This window comes from Notamacropus eugenii, chromosome 6 (assembly GCF_028372415.1).
Source record: "Notamacropus eugenii isolate mMacEug1 chromosome 6, mMacEug1.pri_v2, whole genome shotgun sequence".
In the NCBI taxonomy this organism is placed as follows: domain Eukaryota; kingdom Metazoa; phylum Chordata; class Mammalia; order Diprotodontia; family Macropodidae; genus Notamacropus; species Notamacropus eugenii.
Window position 1 is genome coordinate 344,265,592 of NC_092877.1, and position 21,601 is coordinate 344,287,192.

At 39.0% G+C, this 21,601-nt stretch overlaps 1 protein-coding gene across 3 annotated transcripts in view; it reads left to right on the plus strand.

Moving 5' to 3' along the window:
- The first annotated feature begins 9,012 nt into the window (after window positions 1-9,012).
- The window catches only part of PEX5L (peroxisomal biogenesis factor 5 like), a 193,663-nt gene continuing 181,074 nt past the window's right edge, over window positions 9,013-21,601 (plus strand). For 2 of the 3 annotated variants that reach the window (XM_072618406.1, XM_072618407.1), the window contains exons 1-3: window positions 9,013-9,247; window positions 10,482-10,642; window positions 12,547-12,618. In XM_072618406.1, the coding sequence (XP_072474507.1) occupies window positions 10,550-10,642; window positions 12,547-12,618 (165 nt within the window). In that variant the 5' untranslated portion in view covers window positions 9,013-9,247; window positions 10,482-10,549. The remainder of the gene's footprint in view (window positions 9,248-10,481; window positions 10,643-12,546; window positions 12,619-21,601) is intronic. The other variant, XM_072618408.1, reaches the window with a different exon arrangement.

The window sequence follows — 21,601 nt, forward strand, 5'->3', positions numbered from 1 at the left end:
AAGAGAGGTAGCAGGTCTCAGTGGATAGAAAGCTGTCCTAGGAAGCAGGGAGGCCTAAATTTAAGTCCTGCTTGTACCACATAGTGGCTGTGTAATTAGGCCTGACCTAATCACTCAGCCTCTCAATGCAATTCCAGAGTTGTAAATGCAGAATAGATGGTGATCTACATTAGTAGAGGGAAGTTCCTCTTTGGAAGTTCCCTATACCAGTGAAGTCAACGGTTTAGTACCCCAACAAAAAAGGCTTTTTTAAAGGAGGAAAATAGAAAATGGCTGGTTCTAATCTCTGTTTCCTGGTGATTTCCTCTTATAGGTATTGTCAAGAGGCAGCTAAGTGGCACAGTGAGTAGAGAGCACTGGGCTTTGAGTCAACAAGACCTGTGTTCAAGTTCAGTCTTAGCCACTTACTAGGCAAGTGATGCTAGGCAAGTCACTTATCCTTTACAGGCCTCAATTTCCCTAATTATAAAATGGGGATAGTAATAGCACCTACCTCCCAGGGTTGTTGTGCGAATCAAGTGAGATAATTATAAAGTGCTTATCATAGTGTCTGACACATAGTAAGCTCTGTAGAAATGCTAACTATTGTGATTATTGCTAGTGGAATGTCACAGCTCACTGGTCTTCACTCTGTTCACCACAATATCTTTATTGAAATTTGCAGAGGAGGAAAAGCTGGGAGGGACAGCTAAAGTGCCCTTGATGGGACTTGGACTCAAAAATGGTTCAACAGCCTAGGAAGATGGGGGAAAGCTTACACCAATGTCATTAGCCACATTAATATAGCCTCAAGGTTTACAAAGATTTCCTTTGATTCTCTCAACAATCCTGGGGTGGCCATGATGGGCTGTCATTATCCCCATTTTATAGATGTGGAAACTGAGTCTGAGAGGGGTTAAGGGTCTTGTCCCAACTAGTTGTACCTTAGGAAGGATTTGAACTAAAGTTTTCTTGGCTCAAAGAAACTTAATAAAGAAAAATATAAAGTTTAGAACCTTTTGTACAGAGTAGATACTTAATAGTAATTAATGCAAACTGAATTCAGAATTATTTTCAAAATATAAATTGCACAATAGGGTACAGGGGGAAGATTTGGAGGACTTGGATGACCATTTAACCTTTCTAGACATGTTTCCCATTCTGTAAAGTGAGTTTTAATATATATATATATTCTTGCTCAGACTACAACCAGACCATTGCCTCACTTGTTCTCGACTTCTACTGATGCAACCAAGAACCTATGAACTTCCTGGGATTGCTTGCCCACAGCATACTATTGGGGATGCTTTATGGAAGATTCCTGGTCATATGTCCTTTATAACTAATTTGGATATTTATAATAGTCAAAATGATTTATTTGCTTGAAGTCTTTCTTAGAAAAATATTGCTGTTACCGTATACAACGTTCTCCTGGTTCCACAGAATTTGGAGTATATGGGCTCTGAGTCCACTACCAACTCTAGGATTCTGGGATTGTGACTCTCCAGCTTCTTACACCTCAAAACATCCAAATACATCTTGCCTCTTCACTTCCATGCATTGAAGGTTTATATTCTTGAGTCACCAAAGAGAGTCCAGGCACTCTCTTCTCTTCTTGCATGCAGTAAACAATCATCAAAGGACATCCCAGAGAACATGGGGTGAGAGAAATCTGACTCAAGTTGCTCCATGGATTTGTCTCAAATACTATGTTACTTGATCTCTCTCCTTTGATTAAGGAACTTAAAAAAAACTCAGCACTTTGATCAGAGATCCCTTCCTGGAATCTGAATGATGTAGCTTTATTGACTCAGAGAAAATTCTGGGAACAATCTTGGCTGAAAGAAAGTCACTAAAGGCAAAATAAATTTGCTTTAGGGGAAGAAATCCTAAACTTGTTTGGCTTAATTTAAATACTTTAAAAAAACAACCTTTTTGTATTTGTTTTAATTGAGGGAAAGTACAACATATTTTTATTATCTGAGTATATAGAAACTGCTTGCTACATCCTACACATGAGGCACAATTTTAAGAAAGCCTAGCTCAACTACTTATCACTTTTGTGACCTCAGTCAAGTCTTCCTCTCTTGACTCATTTCCCCATCTTAAAATGAGAGAGTTTGGCAAAATTTTTAGATGTAGAACTGGAAACCCTTTACTTTAAAATGATAAAACCAAGATCCAGAGAAGGGAAGTGAGTTGACCAATGTAATACAGGTAGTAGAATCATTGATTTAGAGCTAGAGGGGCATCGGAGGTCATTGAGTCCAATCTTTCCCATCCCTTTTATACTTGATGAAGGTCACACAGAGAGAAGGCAGTGGAGATGGTTTTTGAACCCATATCCTTTGACACCCAAACCAATGTTCCTTTTTCAATGGCTCACTGCCTCCCTCTGTAGGCACTTCCAACACTAAATCTGTGAGCCTTTGAAGTCTTGTCTTAGATCTTTTCCAGTTCTCATTCCTATCATCCAATGAGAAATAGGTTCAAAAGAGTCAATGTATGTAACGGAGTGAGTATAGACACAAACTAAGTAAGCAAATGAAGATTAGTGACAGAGATTCGGTGACATTTTGAAAATGGAAAATAGCATTTTAAAAGAAACTTCCCAAACAGTTCATTCTTATGTTGTTGTTGTTTTTTCCAGCTCAGCAACTTTAGTTGAGTCTTTAAATATGAACCAATAGTCAGCAATCATTTCTTCGTTTAGCAAGCTGTGTTCTAGACACTGGGGATACAAGCAGAAAAATAAAAATAAGCCCTGGCCTCAGGGATTTCAGTCTACTGAGATGTCTTTACTCGGAGTCATGTGTTTTGTTTTGTGTTTTTGATTTTGGTTTTTTTGGCCATACTGGACAGGATTAGAAGGATGGTTTTAGTATTCCTAAACAATGCCAAGTGAGAATATCAGGGTTGGGGGGAGGTAAGGTGGAATGTGATTCAACTAGAAGGAAAGATGGGCACAGATGGGTCAGTATGAGTGGGCTGATGCATAACTTTGGAAGGAAGTCCCACATAGAAGCAGAAACCAAGGACCTATTTCAGTCGATCTACCAACAAATATTCATTAAGTACATGTGTGCCAGACACTGTGCGAAACACTGGGGATGCAATGAAAAAGCAAAGTATCCCCTGCCTTCAAGGCACTTATAATCTAATAGGTAAAACAACTTAAAATAAATAGCTATAAAGGAGATATGTACAAAGTAGATGCAAGTTAACCTTAGAAAAAAAAGGCACCAGTCTCTGATGGGGGATGGGAAAAGCCTCTTGCACAAGGTACCAGTTGAGCCAAGTTTTGAAAGAAGCCATGGAATCTAAGAGGTGGAGGTGAGGGGGCAGAGTATTCTAGCCAGTGCAAAGGCAGGGAGATGGGAAATTGAGAGGAATGTGTAAGGAGCAACACTTAGGTCAGTATATTTGGATAGTAGTTGTTCCCCTGAAATTTCACTTCTCTTTGTCCTATTTCTCCTATTGGACTGTCTACTCAAGAAACAGGACCATGTCATCTGGTTTTCATAACTACAACCAGTGCCTAATACAATTGGGGACCTCCTGTGAATGGTTAATAAATACTTGTTGACTATATGGAAGACAATTCTAGAGAAGTCCCTAGTAGCTGAGGATCAGGAAAGACCTCCTACAGAAGGTGTTAGTTGAGTATTTGACTGCCTGGACATAGCAGGATGGCTTCAGAGGAGCTTTCTAAAGCAATTAAAGAAACCCTGCCATTTGTTGTCTACACATGCCTTCTCTCATTTTCCTTTCATCCCTAGTGACTTTCAGTGACAACATATTGGTGGATTATCTATCCCCAAATTCAAGATGGAGAGAAATGCCTCCTGTAGCTAGTTTTGTCTTATCTTCACATTCTCACAGTTTGATTTTGATACAGTTTTGAAATTCTTTCAGGGAAAAAAATAGCTACTCCAGAGGAATTATATTATTGGCTCCTGTACCAACGGGCAGTTGCAGGTGTGACCTTCCTTGCCCCCCACCCCTGATGTCTGCTTTCCTATAAACAGCAAAGGGAAATTCCTGAAATAAGTCCACTGGGTGAGGGAAAATCCAACTGATTTATATAGGCTGTCTTCCATTTGATTATAAGGTTTTCAAAAACAGTAGGGACTGTTTTTGCTTTTTCTTTATATCTCCTATGCTTAGTACAGTGCCTGACTCATAGTAAGCAATTAACAAGTTCTTGTTGATTGTTTACAAAAATCACAGAATATCAGAGTAGGAATGGACCTAAAGGGCCATCTGGTCTAACTTGTACCTTTCTACAAATTACCCAACCAAGTCATCTAGCTCTGCTTAAAGCCACACAATGAGGGGGAACTCACTACCTCCCAAGGCAGAAGTTGGATTATTGGAAGAATGTGTTCTCAGAAGAGGAGTAAGAAGTTCTCAAATTATTCTGCCCCAGGATACGTTGGCAAAGCTCTTTCTCAGCTAAAATTGTGTTCTTCCTCACAAATTTCTCCAAGTCCTTAATTAATCCTCTCCTTTGCTATTTTATTCCTATGTGCCTTATATCTTCCTGTCAGAGCTATTTCAGGATATAGTTCCCTCCAACCCTCTCATAAACTTCTTGAGAGCAGAAGCTTAGTAGTGTCTGTCTTTGTATTCCCAGGGCCAGTCATCTAAAAGATAAGTGATAACTCGGTTGAACTTAGATTTATTCTTCCTTATTTTCTCCTTTGCCTCTTTCCCTCTTCCCCTAGGAATATTACTCTCTCAGGTTGTAGTGATGCCCTGATTCTTTAGACTCACAGAAAGTCTGGAGCCAATGCTGAAGTGCTGATTGGTTTAGCAGTAATAAGAAAAAAATCAAGAGAAAAGTGCTTATTTTAAAGGTCATGAGCTGGCTTCACTAACCCACAATGCTATGCTTCCTATGCTTCCTACTAGGCAATAAGATAAGAAGAAAATTAAATTTCTATATCAGGAAGCCTTGGTTTTGAATCCTTTCTCAGTTACTAATAGGCTATGTGACTTTTGGTGTCAACCTTTCTGAGACTCAATCTATTAATCAGTAAAATAGGAATAATAATTACATAAAAGCACCTACCTTTCAGGGCTGCTGCAAAGATCAAATGAGATCACACGTTTAAAGGTTTTGCATATGTAGAAATGTTACTTATCATTATATTTCATTTCAACATTTTTAATTTCCCTATGACTTATTTGGTATAGATTAATTTCAAAAGGTGAAATCATTTTTTGGAGTAGAGAAACTAATTACTAAAGCATTTTCCTAACAGGTTTTAGGTAGGGCAGAGCCCTACTCCTTACTTCGCCCACCACCACCCAAGTCGTTTTTGCTCAGAGTAAGCAGCTCAAGAAAGTCATGTCCACTAGTGCCTGATCCATGCTCCTTGATTTTCTATTCATGACTAAAGTCAATCTTGACCAAGACTGTGATTTTTCTTCCATCCTCCCCAACTTGCTATGTGACCCAAACAAATCCTTTCCTTTCTTTGAAACTCAGTTTCCTTGGCTATAAAAAAGGTTTATAATACTTGCACTACCCAGTGATGAGGTTAATCACTTTGAAGACCTTCAAATGTTATAGAATATGACTTTATTTTATCATTATTTCAGCCAATGTCCAATTTATGAAGAAGTTGGTCTCCCCTTCTGACTCTGCATCATGTGCCACACGTACTCTCCCCCTTCTGGGCAAAGGGATTTTTCAGCTTTTTCTAACTAAAGCCAAATATGAAAAGATGCTTGGAGACAAAGATTTCTTGTGACATTTCTTTGGAGGGTTCCGCTTTGGTTAAGTAACTGACCAGGTAGAAAAACTGAGTGTCTAAACTCATGAATTCTTTTCCAGGAGGACAGGCAGAATCAATCAATCCAAGTAAATTGGCTTGCTCTATGAAGAAGTAGTGGTGGTTGGAGTGACAACTTGGAATCAAGAGATAGGATCAAATCCTTCCTCAGACACTTACTGGCTATGTCATAGTGAAAAAGCTCCACAGCCTCTCTGGGCCTCACTTTTCTCATCAGTAAAATGGGAATAGTAAGAAGTCCACTATCTGCCCCAAAAGGTTCTTGTAAGGAAATAAAGCACTTTATTACTACTACTCAGTTTTATAGTTTTAATTGGCACAAAGATCCACAGGACTGCCAATTGCAAATGAATCTTATGGACCACCTATTTCAGAAGTTCTTAATCTATAGCCTGTAAACATACACACACACACACAGATATACATGTACATATATATATATACACATACATATATTTATATCAGTATGCATATACATATACACACATACATATATAGATAGATAGGTATATGTATATAGACACACATGCATATATAATATATATATACATACAAAACTCTTTTCTAATATAATCCTATGTACTTTATTTTATACATTCAAAAACATTATTAATAGAAGACCCACAGACTTCACCAGACTGCCATACGTGTCTGACATACAAAAAATTAATAAGAACCTTGATCTAGTCCAACCTCTCATTTTATAGAGGCACCACTGAATCTCAGAGAGGTCATGGGCTTATGGGATCATAGATCAGAGCCAGAAGGGACCCCAGAAGTCACCTAGTTTAACATCCATTTTACAGCTGGGAAAAACAAGGTCCAGGAAGGAGAAGACCTGCTCAAGGTCATCTAGCTAGTAAAGCAGCACAATCACACTCTGGTTCACTGACTGCATCTTTCCTCCTAAGACTAGATTATATACTCTCATATTTTAGACAATTTATCATATATATATATGTATATATATATATATGTGCATATATGTCAGAAGACATAATCTGATTCCTGCTCCAGTCAATGCAGCTATTTAATCAATTTGGACTATATCTACTTATTACTGAAGGATTAAATCGATAAGACTGATTAGAGAGTATATTTCGACAAGAATTATTTTATTTTACTTTTCATCCAGGACTGATTTCATTCATTCGCAGCACATTAACTCCCTCCACCAATGCATATTAGCTTCTCCTTTGTAATTTATGGACTTGGGAATGGGAATTTAAGTGACTTGCTCAGGGTCCCATGGACAAATATAACAAAACTCTAACCTAAGTCTTCCTAATGTTATCTACAGTACTATACCATGATCTTCCCTATCTTATAACCTTGTTAATAATCTGTAAATGATTTGTTGATACCCCAACCTCAGTGTTTCCATCTATGAAAAGGGTATAATAATTCATGAACTATATTGTGTAACTCAAAGGGCTGTTGTGAGGCTCAAACAAAATGTTGACTGTAAAGGACTTTGTATGCATCAAAAAGCAAAATCTAAAAAGTCAGCATTTATCATTCTTTCTACTAAAACAGAGATTCTCATGAGGTTAATCTATAATGTACAATCCTTCCTCATTTTTACAGAATCTTACTATTGAGAGACAGTTTAGTATTGATCAAAAAGGAACTGAATGGGGAGTTGGAAGACCCAACTGGGGAGTTGAAGACTGAACTCTTCTCCTTACTCCCCAGAAAGCAGAACTAGAGGGAAGTATCAAAGAGTCAAATTTAGGCTTAATGGAAAGAAAAATTTCCTAACTTTTAGAGCAGTCCAAAAAGGAAATGGGATCCTCCCTCCCTGGAGGTCTTGAAACAAAGGTTGTATAATGTAATGGGGATTTTCAGTAATATAGCTGGCTAAGTGACCTCTGAGATCCATTCTCATTCTTTGATTCTGCTCACTGATTCAGAGTTATGATGAGACAGCTACTTCATATGTAAAAATAGCCATTCAAAATGGCTGTATGGTGTAGATTTCACCTGAAAACACAATAAATTTTTTTAATTATTTTTGCTCTGTAGAAAAAAGTGTTCCTCCTCTAATTTATACTCAAATAGACCAGACTATATACTGTGAAATCTTCTCAAGTTCTTGCTTATAAAGTTTTCCTGTGTAATGTATTCTGGCTAAGCTTCCATGATTTTCCATTTTCCTCCAAAGGAATCTTCCTGTTTTAAAGTTTACTCTACTGGCATGTATAAAATATGATCCTTATTAGTTTGGGACATTTTCTTCTTTTTTGGTGATGGCCCAAGAGGTAGAGAAGTAGTGTGCAGCTACAAGAAGCAAAACAGGATAGGACATAGAGTGGTACAATGGAAAGTGATCTGGGTGTGTAGTTGGAGGTCCTGAGTTCAAATCTCACCTTTGCCACTTACAACCTATGTTGTTTTGGACATGTCATCCTAACTCCCTGGGCCTCGGTTTCAACATCAGTTTTAAAAAAATGGGGAGGAAATGTTTCAGTCTACATGACTTTGAAAGTTATCCATATGCCCTGGATCTAAGATTCTATGTATTTACCAGGTTCATAGTTCCTAAGAAGGTAACTATGGACTTTTCTAGAAGAAACAGATTAAATTATGTTCAAACTTTAACCCATTATATTTCACTCAGAGAGTCTATGAAGCTAGTCCTAGGATGGTGAGCAGGTAAAGCAGGTGTGAGGGTCTCTTTCACCCAGTTCCTCCTGAAAAACAAAAGAAATAAGTTTTTAAAAGTGACTGTTCTTAAAATGAAATGGGGATAAGTCTCAGGGTTAGAGGTATGTTGGGGGAGTTTAGAGAGATGTCCTGTTTTCCCCTTATGCCCTATACCTCATATGCCTCACTTTCCTGTAGTTCAGATTTCGAGCTAGTGCAAGCCTCAACTTTTACAGATGAGGACACTGAGGCCCAGAGTGGTGAAAGGATTTACTCAGGGTTATACAGGGGTGAAAAAGGTGGAGTTGGGTTTCCAAGCCAGATCCTTTGATTTTTAGAACAAATCCTTTTTTCCACTGAGCATGGAACCTGGTTTCTGTCTCTGTTGCCAAAAATACTAAGGTGAGAAGTGTGGAGAAGTATGGACTCAAGGCCTTAAATGATACTGCCAGCTACTGACTTGTTTTCTTCAGTGAGAGGAGGAGGGAGGAGCACAGGAAGTTTCTTCTCCTCCCACTGAAGCCCTGCCTCTCAGGGTTGGACAAGGGCTGAGATTACTTTTCTTTCTCCCTCTTGCTTAGCCCTTCAGCTCCCAAAACCCACACAGGGTTGTGGAAGTTAGGGGTTTGAATGGTGTTAAGGAAGGGTTCTTTTTCTTTCTTTTTTCTTTTTGGTAAACATTAGAAGAACTTAGCTAGAAGACAAGGGTTCCCAGCTGGGGAAAGCTAGTCCAGTTGAAGAAGTGTCTGGGTTGGCGATCCAGCTGTCCAAGTGCGAAGCTAAGTGCTTGAAAGAGGATTATTGCTGCACTAGAATAAACAGTAAGTGAGAGAATGCCCAAGAGTGCAGAGCAGTGTTTAGCTCCCTGGGCTGGAGGGGCGACTGCAGAAATGGGCTTGATTGGGGGAGCCAGTGTGGGAGATTCAGGGCTCAAGATCCATGTGCAGGAGGGGCTTGCTGCTGGCTATTGAACAGGGGCTTAAGAAGGCAGGGCTCAGGAAGATTGTCTTTTAGCACTTCGGGATGCGAACTAATGCTTGTTCACTTTGAGTAACCAGATGCCATAGAGTTCGGCTTGAATCAGAGACCACAATTACAGGGGAAAGTAGGCTATGAGCAAGGAACAAGAGAGAAAGAGGAAGGGGGAAGGAGAGGGAGAGGACTAGAGGGAAGAGGGAGGAAGAGGGAGAGAGGCAGAAGGAGAGACAAAAAGGAAAAACAGAGACAGAGAGAGGGAGCAAGAGAGAAAGAAGGAAGGAAGGAAGGAAGGAAGGAAGGAAGGAAGGAAGGAAGGAAGGAAGGAAGGAAGGAAGGAAGGAGGGAGGGAGGGAAGGAGGAAGTGAAGAAGGAAAAAAGAATGAGATGAAAGAAAGCAGAGAGAAAGAGGGGTGAGAGTGAGGAAGGGAGATGAGACAGAGAAAGCAGCAGAAAGACAGGGAGAGAGTTACAAAGAGAGAGTCGAATCAAACAGAAAGAGACAGTGAAAAAAAAGGAAGAAAAGAGATGGAGTGAGGAGAGGAGAGGAGATGAGACACAGACAGACAGAGAAAGAGAGAGACCTGGCAGAGATGTCAATCAGAAATGGAGTTTGGGAGATTAGGAAAGGTTCTTCTCTAATTGTGTTCATAATAACCCAGAACTCTCAACTCCAAAGAGCTGAGAAAATGTTGATAGAAGTGAAAAGCTTTGCTAATGGGAAGGGCTTTATTCCAGGGGGCACAGAGTGTAATGGAAGAGTGGATTGAGTGGGAAAGGAAACAAAGAGTAAATAATAGATGAGCTTCAAAAGAAGCTTCAGCTGGGGACAGAAATGCCCTAGAAGGAGAATTTGGAAAGGAAGCCATCAAGTTTTCGATTCCTCTTTGTGCTAATGGCCTGCCCCATCTTGACATATGAGCTAGGAACAGGAGAGAAAGAGGAAAGGGGAAGGAGAGGGAGAGGGCTAGAGGGAAGAGGGAGGAAGGGGGAGAGACAATGACAACTTGCCCAGGCTGGAGACTGCTTCAGGGATGCTCCAGTCCTTGATGCATGTTCTAAATGTCATCGCTGTGCCAGATTCAGGGTCCTATTGTGCCAAACCCTGGCAATGAAGCCACAGTTCAGTTGGTGCAAGGAATTCTGGGATGTCTAAGAGTGACATGAGTGGAAGGACTCATGTCCCATCTCTCTTTAATGCCCTATTGTCCAGAAAACTGGCCCTACAAGTCAGCTACTTGGTAGGTATACATACAAATAATCCAAGAGGTTCTCTGAAACAATCGTTCCTTTAGATGGCCTGAGTGATTTACCTCCCAACACCCAGTTAGACTGAGAAGGTCAAAGTGTAAAGTGATGGGAACTGGAATGGGTAGGAAGAAGCAGGATGATGGAAGTCAGCCAAGCTCTTTTTGATTTCCATCCAGCCTGAAATTTAACCTCAAATGAGATAAAAAAAAAAAATCAGAGAAACACCATGACCATCTATTCCATTCCATTCTAAATTCATGGATAAACGAATGGAAGCACAGGTTTTAGGTCTACGTCCGTATACTTGGACTCAGGACTCCCTTTGCTAGAGAAGGCACTACTGCTGTCTCATTCATTATGTAAGGGGGGGGTGGTAACAGGGGGCTGTGCAAAGTTGGGGTAGAAATGTTATTTGAGTGGTCAAGGACTTGGCATATGGACAAATATTATCTCCACTAGTTTCTCAAAGATTTATGACTTTTCAAATGACACCAGTACCCTTTAAGGACAGGTATATTCTAATTTACACCAGCTGAGAGTACAGAAAAGTTGGGGGTTTTTAAAGTTTCTTAATTTTTATTGACAACTCACAAAAGCCAATGTCATTTGAAAAAATAAACTTGGGGTATGGGTGTCTATTTAGTCATTTTTTTCATGACTTTAGGGATCATCTAGTATGACAGGCATGGGCCACAGGTATTTTTATCTTGGATTTTCTGACCCAAATTACACGGAAACAACAGAGCTTGAGCTGGGGTTCAGGTGGGGTTCAAATAGGCAAGAAGTCAGGCTTCGTTTTCACAACTATGACAGAAGCAAAATGATCTTTACTCTCCATTTCCAAACTAAAGCCTCACAAGAATGTGTACGTTGGTGGAAGTGATTGGGGGTGTGGTGATCAGGGTAGAAGAGGGGCTTGAGTATAGTCAGGCTAGTGGGAAGGCTGTACAATCTAGCCAATCATCTGTTTGTTTCTCCTTTTAAACAATGTCCTTAATGTTTAAAAATGTTTCTTGTTCCATCTTGTGACTATTATCTCAGAGGGTTTCCCCAATGGTAATTCTCATCTGGTCTATGTACAAAGAGAGAACAACTTTAATTTTGTCATATGGGCATGAACATTTTCCCCTGATTCAGGAAATGTGTGAGAGCCAAACATTTAATCACCTCAGTCTTAAACACCTATTTACACAATTACAAGACTGAAAAAGAAGTGCAAAGACCACGTGTGCCCACTATGATCTTCTAAGGCAGGGTCTGGAATCTGGGGTCTGGAAACTTGTTTTCTTAATATTTATAATAATAATAATAAATCTTGATATCATATATTTAACTAGATAATAATAATATACCTTAATAATATAGCTATATTTCAATATGATTGTTTTTCTTTGTAATTATATGTACTTTATTTGATGCATTTAAAAACATTCTGAGAAGGGGTCCATAGGCTACACCAGCCTGCCAGGTGGGTCCATGACCTAAAAATCATTAAGAATCTCTTCTACTAGTAATGGCTCAAGTCTCCCTAGATAATACTCAAACTGACCAGGAACCATGAAATTAACAAGTTCCCTAGAGAAGGGAGCTAAAGTTTGGTTGGAGGGTACAAAGAGGGGAGGGCGGATAGCAGAGAAGTCAACAAAAATGAAAACTGAGTTATTAAGCAACCAACAGCTTAGCGAGACTAGAGGACCTTTGCTTATGTACATGTAAGAGCTACAGAATGTTTAATGAATTATGACTAGCCATAGGGGAAATAAAGGGATTCATTTTTTACCATTGAATATTAACTGAGAGTTAGACCAGTTATTAATGGAAAGAGACTAGAGATCAATGATGCTTCAAAATTACCGAGCTACTGAAATGCTTTTTAAAATTATTCTTTCACAAGAAAAGTAAAGAAAAAGGATATGGAAAGCTAAGCAGTGATGAAGACATCGAAATAATTGTTGATCAAAACCAGGTAAGTGGATGCTTCCTTTGATTTCCTATTGCTTGTTCAATATTCCTGAATGTTGACATACCTGATAGCACCTGACGTCCTATGAGGTGTGTGTGTCTGTCTGTGTCTGTGTCTGTGCATTTGTCTGTGTATATGTGTTAGAGTTCATTCGCCTTGGTCCTTATGGGCTTTCTCTTCTATCTATGACCTTCCTAGCAAGATGGGTTCTGAGACCATCTTTGACGGGTTGCCTGAGTCAAGGACCACCTACAAAATGGTTTGTGGATGAATATGTTGCAGAACAGGCAAAACAAGATAAGAGAAATTTTGAAGAGTCAGCCAATGAACTGAGCCTAAACATGAATGATGACTGTGGAATGAATTAGAAGAGAATGTAAAAGGAAGTCTTCCATTGATATAAAATACTTTCTAGAGGATTAGATTGTTTCTAAAGTCCTTTCCAGCTCTAAATCTATGCAACTACAATCCTATGATAATACATTGTACTCTCATAACTTTTCTTGCTTGATTCTCATAACAACCTTTTGAAATAGGCAGGGCAGTATCATTCCTTTCTTATCTTCTCCTCTCCTCTCCCCTTTTCTTTTCTCTTCTTTTTTAGACCAGACCAGTGACTTCTTTGGCATAGGGAACTCCTAGTAAGAAAACTCCCTCTACCAATATAGATTGCCACCTGCTCTGCCTTAATACATCTTTAGTATGGTACATGAAAAGGGAGAAAAAGGATTATTGTATTAATCAATTCCCACCAGTAACACTGGGAGCACATGCTCCCCCTTTAGAGATTTACCTGGAGGCACTGAGAGATTAAGCCAGGATGTTTCAGAGGTGACACTTAACCATCTACTCTTGCCTCTGAGGCCAGATTTATATGCACCACACACAAGGCTCCATTCATGGGATGATTATTTTCAAGATCATGAAACTGAGGTTTAGAGAGGACCCCAGGGTCATATACCTAGTAAATGTCAGATTGGAACCCAAGTCTCTTGATTTTCATTCCGGTATGTTGCTTGGGATCACATATAGAGAACTAACTTAGGCAGAGAAGACTGAAAAAAATTAATGACAACATCTGCCCATTAAAGGTCTTGTCAAATATTATAGCTGATTTTAAAAATAAAAAAAAGTGAACAACTAAGATGATTACTTTAAAAAAATTGCTTTCATGAACTTTCTTGGAGAAAATGGTAAAACTGCTTGATAACACCATGAATTTAAAGGTAAATTAGAGGCTCTTGGAAAGCTTTTTAGGCTTCTCATTATTTAAAAAGCCTCTAACTCTGATTTTATACGAGCACATAAGGTGAAATGAAAACTGGCTAATGGCCCATAAACAATGACATGCTAAGTAATGAGAGGTGTCCAGCACAGGACTGTGGGAATCGGCACTAGCCCAGCTTCTGACATCTCTGTTAAGGAAACTGGAGAAAGGGCAAGCAGCAAACGCTTTTGATGGGAAGGAGGCCCATAAGCTAGAATTGGTGCCAGCTTAAATGAAGAGAGAGAAATGGTCTGATGGACCTAAAAGAGGTCTCATGGCTCAGGGTCAACACAGAGAACACTCAAACCAGAGGAGGCACACTTGAGAGAAGGAGACCAAGATGTCTTAATTCACTGTGCTTGATGGGACCAATATAAAATGAGCCACTGTGTTGTGGGGGAGTATGGTAAGAGGGCAAATCTAGAATTGGAAGATCTGCGTTTGAATTCTGGTTCTGCCATTTACTATCCATTTGACTTTGAGCAGGACTCAGTCTCTCTGTTTACTCATCTTTAAGTTAAGGGATTTGAACTAGATGACCTCCCTTTGATTTCTAGAAACTTTAAATAACCATAGTTGAAAGGAATGGGAGAACAGGTGACGTTGACTAGATCCCAATGGCACCATTGTTGCCAACCAAACTATTGAATAAACTAAGTTGGTTTTCCTGAAAAGACTGATCAGGGCATGGGATTATAAGCAGAGTCAGAATCGAGTCCAATTTAATAATTTTACAGATGAGGAAACAGATGGGGTCTAGGGAACTAAAAAAAAAAAAACTTGCCCAAGTTGAGTCCATGACAGAGTTGGAATTCAAACCCCGGTCCTCTAACTCCAGCCCTCAAATCCAGCCCTCTACCCATTGCACCATAGGAGGAACTATGAGGTATGTGGCCATCTTGTCACAGGCTTGTCAGCTAACCTTATCTTATAAAAGTATCTCAGAGTCATCTAAGCAATCATTTTGTTCCCTGTCTTCTTCTCCATACTCAGTTCAAGCCTCTTCAAAAACGAAGGACAAACACAACAACAAGTTCTACTGGACCTTCCTTCCCTTCTCCCCCAACAGAATGGCTTCTGAGTGTAGCAGGGGGGAAATATATTCATTTGGTCTTGTGTTTCTGTCACCTAGAGCCAAATTGTCATTTTAATTAATGAGGCAAGTGATGCTAGAGCTTGAATACTAGACTGGCCTATTAACTATTATTTTAATTATATTTGAACAATGACTTAGAGGCATGTACTTTCCTCCTCCCATTGGTACTGGTGGGAACTGGGGGCCCTGATTAATAGATTAGTCCTCGGAACTCTCCCCTTGGTTAAAAAAAAAGCTTGCTACAAATGTATTAGATGTTCCATATATTTGTGTCAGAGGCTGTTGGGAAGGTTGTGGTGGGGTAAGGGAAGGATAATTACTTGTGTATAAAAAATAACACAATCAAAATATGTCTTTCTTTAATTTTTTTTCCCCCTGCAATCATCTAGAAGGTGAGTTCTTAATTACTCTTGATTTTCTTTAGCATCTGAGGACTCTGAAGCTCTCCTTTCTTAAAGACTTGATTTAACTAAACACCATGGTACAAAGTCTAGAGAGATACTGTGAAGATTCCAGAAATGAAGAAATAGGGTTATTTCTTTTCCCAAGGGTGCCCTTCCCAGAAGCTTTCTTCTGTAGCAAAACTCACATGCTCTCTTATTGAAAGAGGGGCTAAAGAGGAGAGGAGTCTATGTTTTTGCTTCTTCAGAATCTCACACCTATGTCACTTCCTTCACCTGGTCCTCAAGGGGTGTAATCAGATTGATGCATGGTCCTGTCATTTAGGGTTTTCTCTCTGTACTGTTGGGTTCATGCTTGGTAGGTGGCAGCTGGACACTTTCTTTGCTCAGACTTTCATGTTTTGGACATGTTTAAAACCTTAGTAATGATGTACATGGTTTGCCTTTCATATCACCATTAGCATGAGACTTATCTTTTCCACATCTGGGATATTAGTCTCACCCTGAAGTTGTAAGAAAACCTTCTAGATGAAGCAAAGACAAAGTTGATACACTGGGGTAAATATTTGGGAATTCACTGATCAGTATTTGTGTGCTTGTGTGTATTTAAAGGCTTGGCCTGTGACTTCATCCATGTAGGGAACTTCCCTTGAATATGAAAAATCCCTTCCCCAATGCAGACTGTCAACCCATCAGTAGCATATAATCCCAGAGAGTAGCCTGGGAGAAGTTAGTGCTTGTCCAAAGTCACATAGTGAGTTTTATCAGAAGAAGAACTTAAATTTAGGTCTTCCTTACTCCAAGATTCACCCTCTGCCATATATGCATATATTTATATGCATATAGAGATATGTACATCAAAAGTATATAAAACTATGCCTCTCCTATATGTTGACGAGGGAAAAATCACCCTCTTAAGGTATATGCATCTGTGAGTCAGGCAACAAACATTTATTAAGCACTTACTGTGTGCTACGCACTGTGCCAAAATCTCAAAATATAAAGAAAGAAATCCCCCTAAAGACAGTCCCCTTATTCCAAGAAGCATACATTCTGAAGAGAGAGCTGATATGTAAATATCTAGATACATGCAAACTAAATTCAGAGTATGTGAAGAAAATGTGAGTGGGGAAGGCATGTAAGGGAGGAGTGGTGGGAAAAGAAAGGAAACAGAGAGAAAAGAGACTGAAAGACAAGAAATGAGAAAGATCCAAAGATAAGTGGCAGAAATATGCATTGCGTTTTTGCAAATGATATATTTGCTTCATTAAATTTATATGCCATAAAATGCAAACCAAACACCCGCTTGTCGTGTTTTCACAAACATCAGCATTCGGTCTGTAGTCCCATATTCAAGTGGGAACAGCCTGGTGGAGTATGAGCCTCCAGTGACCACTCCCATAAATCATACCCATAGAAAACCCAGAGACATCAAATAAAACAATTGGAAATTGAGGCTGGCCCAAGTCCCCTGCTTTCATTATCTAAAGAGTCATTCCAAAGCTCTCCCTGCACAAAAATGTGCAAGCTGTCAGAGCAGGAGCCTGCATTGGCATGGCCCTTATTTCCTCGAAGACACTCAGATTTGCTGCTTGAGCAAAGCAGTAACAGAAGTTGCAGCCAAGAAACCTTCCATGGATTTTGCTCCCCTGAAAGCCTTGGCCCAGACAAAAAGGGCATAACTTTCCATCAACTCAACAAGCATTTATTAAGCACCTACTATATACAAGGTACCATGTTAAGCATTGGGCATATAAAGACAAAAATTAAAAGTCCCTACCTTCAAGGAGTTTCCATTCTAGAGGGGAGGAGACAGATGCGTATAAACAGGGAGATGTGTGTGTGTGTAGATAGATAGATAGACAAAGAGATACATAGATAGGTAATAGATAGATAGATAGATAGATAGATAGATAGATAGATAGATAGATAGATAGATAGATAGGTAAGTAGGTAGATAGATAGATAGATAGATAGATAGATAGATAGATAGATAGATAGATAGATAGATAGATAGATAGGTAGATAGATAGATAGGTAGGTAGATAGGTAGGTAGGTAGATAGATGTAGAACTTCAGAAGGATGGAAGCAGTCTATAATTGGCCTTCCTATAGGAAATAGTACATGAACTGATCCTTGATTCTGTGTTATTACTGGGTGGAAAAATTTTTTAAAAAATGTGTCAGACTGGCTTCATGACAGCAAGCCTTCAGTCTACTTGTGGTGAGATTGTCTTGTTCCAATATCACACAAATGCCCATGAAATATTCCTGAGCACACTTTCCATGAGAACCAGTGGACTACGGTGTCAGGAACAGCATAATAGATAGCCAGCCTCATGAAAACAAATGTTTTTCGTTGGAACCACGGTCAAATGTTCACACTGCAACCTGAGCAGTTTTTAAAACTGCAAACAGAGGCCATGAATCAAAGGGGAAGGTGTTGAATTAAAATCATAAAGAATCCAAAGTTGCGCTAAGATGGCCTGACATCAAACAAATCAACTTTAAATATTGTCTTTTGGCTTGCTAGGGTAAATAGAACAAGAGTAATTTCCCATATCAATCTTGATTAGGGATGCAATGTTTATTTTTTCCTCATGACAGCCATTTTGTTTTAGGTCTTAGTTTCTTCTGTACCAGGGAAGTCAGAGCATTTGAGGGCCCTGGGCTCCATGGAGATGAGCACATTTAGAAGAAGGAAAGCAAAGTCCATACTGAACAAATCAGTCCCATTCAGTGGGCAGTATTTTGATTTATAGCTATCACAATTTAAAGCTTAAATACAGTTCAGTTCAATGTTATTAAGCTCCTAGTATATGTTATTAAGCACCTGCTATGTGCCAGGTACTGTACTAGGTGCAAGAAACACAAAGATGAAAGAGTTTTTGCCCTCAAGAATCTTACTGTCTGTTTGGAGGATACAAAATGTACATGGATAAATAAATAAAATATATAAAGTTATTGGGAGAGCATTAATGACTAGGGATCAGGAAAAGTAGGAGGTGGCAGCTGGCCTGAGCCTTAGAGGAGGCTAGAGAGTGTCAGATATGGAGGTCATGGGGGAATGCAGTTCAATCATAGAGTGGGGAACAGGGGGAGGCAACCAATGCTGCTATGTACAGAGATGGGAGATAGAGTCTTGACTTTGGAGAGTAGTTAGAAGACTCATTTGGACAGAGCACAAGGAAGCAATGTAGGGAACCACAGGTGAATAATATAAATCTGAAAAGGTAGATGGGAGCCAGGCTGAATGAAAATTAAAATGCCAGCCTGAGGATTTTGTATTCTTTTTAGAAGCCATAAAAAGCCAGTGAAACTTCTTGACCAAGAGAATTGTACAGAAGAATTATGAAGAGATACTGTATTTTAGGAATATCCTTTGGCCCATCACGAAGGATAGATTAAGATAAAGAGAGGCTTCAGGCAAGGAGACCAAGTGAGTGGTGAGGAGTTTGACCTAGGGTGGTGATTGTGTGAGTTGCAAGAAGGAAGGGGACAAATGTAAGATGTGAATTTCAAAATGTGGCAACATTGGATTTGGATAGATGATCTGAATGGGAGCCAGAGAGGAGCTGAGAATGACACTGAGGCTATAAATTTGGGGCACTGAAAAGATGATGGTTCTCTGACAGAAATAAGGGAGGCGAGGGGGAGCTGAATGTGTTTTTACCTGATTGACCAGGTTTCAAGTGAGTTTTTCATGAGTGAGAAATACAGGCAGGAAATAACTGTGTGTGTCTCTCTGTCTGTGTGATAATAAGTGAGTGAACGAATGGACAAATGAACGAAAAAGCATTTGCTAGGCACTTACTATGTACCAAGCAAGGTAATATGAAGAACACTAGATTTTCAAAATATACTCTATATTGTGCTGAATTGGATTGAATTCTTTTTATGACATGACACAGTGTGCATGTTCAGAGGAAAAGTGATGTTCCTAACAGAACACTATTAGGAAGAGAATGACTGTGCATTCTTTATGTGAGAAGTGGTGCATGACAAAGAAGGCAAGGAGATGCCTTTTGTAAAATTTGTATCTGTCATCCTCCCATTGGGCATCTTCATACACATCCGAAAACAGACCTGAAAAGGCATCTATCTATCTATCTATCTATCCATCTATCTATCTATCTATCTATCTATCTATCTATCTATCTATCTATCTATCATCTATCTATCTCTATCTAGATATAGATATATACGCCAACCTACTCCCAAACACTCAGACAGTAGAATGTAAAAGTTAGAAGAGAACTGAGCTTATCTATCCAATTCCCTCATTTTATGGATGAAGAAACTGACTCATCAGCACAAAAATTGGCAGAGCCAGGAATAATTAGAAAATCTGAGTCTCTTGTGCCTAATCCAATAATCACTCTATTCAACCATTTCATGTGTGAAATTCTGAAACATCTATTTTACATATAGATGACACTGAAACAGTGGATGGTATATTTGGTCTGGGTGCACAATGCCTTGCACACTTTATTGTAGACAAAGGACAGGATGAAATTGAGTGAATGATAACTACATACTTTCTCTCTTAATGTGTCACAACCCTCCTCACTCCCACCTTACACAATCTTTTCTTTCTGGTTTGCTCAGATGTGTTCATCTCCCTAGCTATTAGTGACCTTCCCAATATTAAATTGTGTATGTATACATATATATAGTATAAATGTATATATGTAGGTGTAGATATACATATATATATGTGTGTGTGTATACATATACTTTTATCTGTATGTATGTGTGTCCCTGAGAGCAGAGATTATTTCATTCATTATATTTGCATCCCCAGAACTTACCACAGTACCTCCTGGCACATAGTAGGTCCTTCCATTTAAATGAAAGTATTTCCATTAAACTGGACACATTCCATTTACCTTATTTTACGATACATACAAACTATGAACAGCACAAATAAATCAGAAAGTTAGCAGTGGCTTCTGCCCTGGAGCAAATATGTCAAACAGGGCAATAAGCATTTTCAAAAGGATTGGATTTATCATCTGCTGTAAGCTCTGGATGGCTATGGGTTGTCTTTTTAAATTTTTTTTTTATTTTTAATTTATAGGATAAAACAAGCATTTTCCTAACATAGCATAATAAAAAAAAATTGCACATGAAACTGAAAATCTATCATGTACATACTGTTGGTATTTGGGATACTTTTGTCAGCACTAGCAAAAGTGACTTGGTTTGAACAAGAAGCTAGAACCAGGTACTGAGGAGTCAAACTGTAGGAATGGTCAACTGAGAATGGAAAAGTATAGAAGCCGCCATTGATGTGTATGCTGAAACGTCACAATTGATTATTTATGCCGTCTATCACTGCCTCATTTCTGATTTCCACTTTGTCATTTGGAGGATATGACTAGATGAAGGGATAGAAACCAACTTAAAAAGAGAAAAATAAGGGAAATAGATTGATTCAGTTAACAGTTAAGATAGTAGATAGGCAGATAGATATGTATATATGTATTGTGTGTCTGTATGTGTGTATACACACTTTACATTCCCAGCACTTTTCTAATGTGAAAAGACACAAGAGATCTCCTCCTTCTCTTCATTTTCTTCCCTCTCCTTCTCCACCTCCATTTCCTTCTCTTCCTCCCTCTTTTTTTTCCTATACAATTGACTTCTGTCTTGACTTCATGTGTACTAAAAGAGATGATGATAATATGGAGAGTATTATTGTATTTTAATTAGTAATGTCTAGCCAGGGTTTTGATTTGCTTTTGCTTTTTTTTTTTCTTTTCTTTCTTTCTCTCTCTTCCTTTCTTTCTAAATGTTGGATTACCTAGAAACTGCAGCCCAGATCCTGTTCTTTCTCTCTCTGTCTCATTTTCTCTTTGCCTCTGATGTAAAGTTACTACATGAAAGATGAGAACCAAATTCTGACATAGCTCTCTCCTGATAGATTCCTGAATGGTACATATTGTGGGCTTATGCATGAGCAGCAGAGATGGGGCTGAAGAACAGTCAAGGAAAATTACAGAGGCAGTTTAAGGTCCAGTGTCAAAATAAACTTCCTGGCCATTGTATCTATCCAAAACTAGAATGGGCCACCTTGGGAGGGGGTGATTTTCTCCGCAATGGAGGTCTTCAATCAAAGGCTGGATAATGATCCATGTAATATACTGTAAAAAATTTGAGTTGGAGGGAATCTTAGAGTCCTACCCCTCGTTATTTTACATGAGAAAACTATATGTGAGA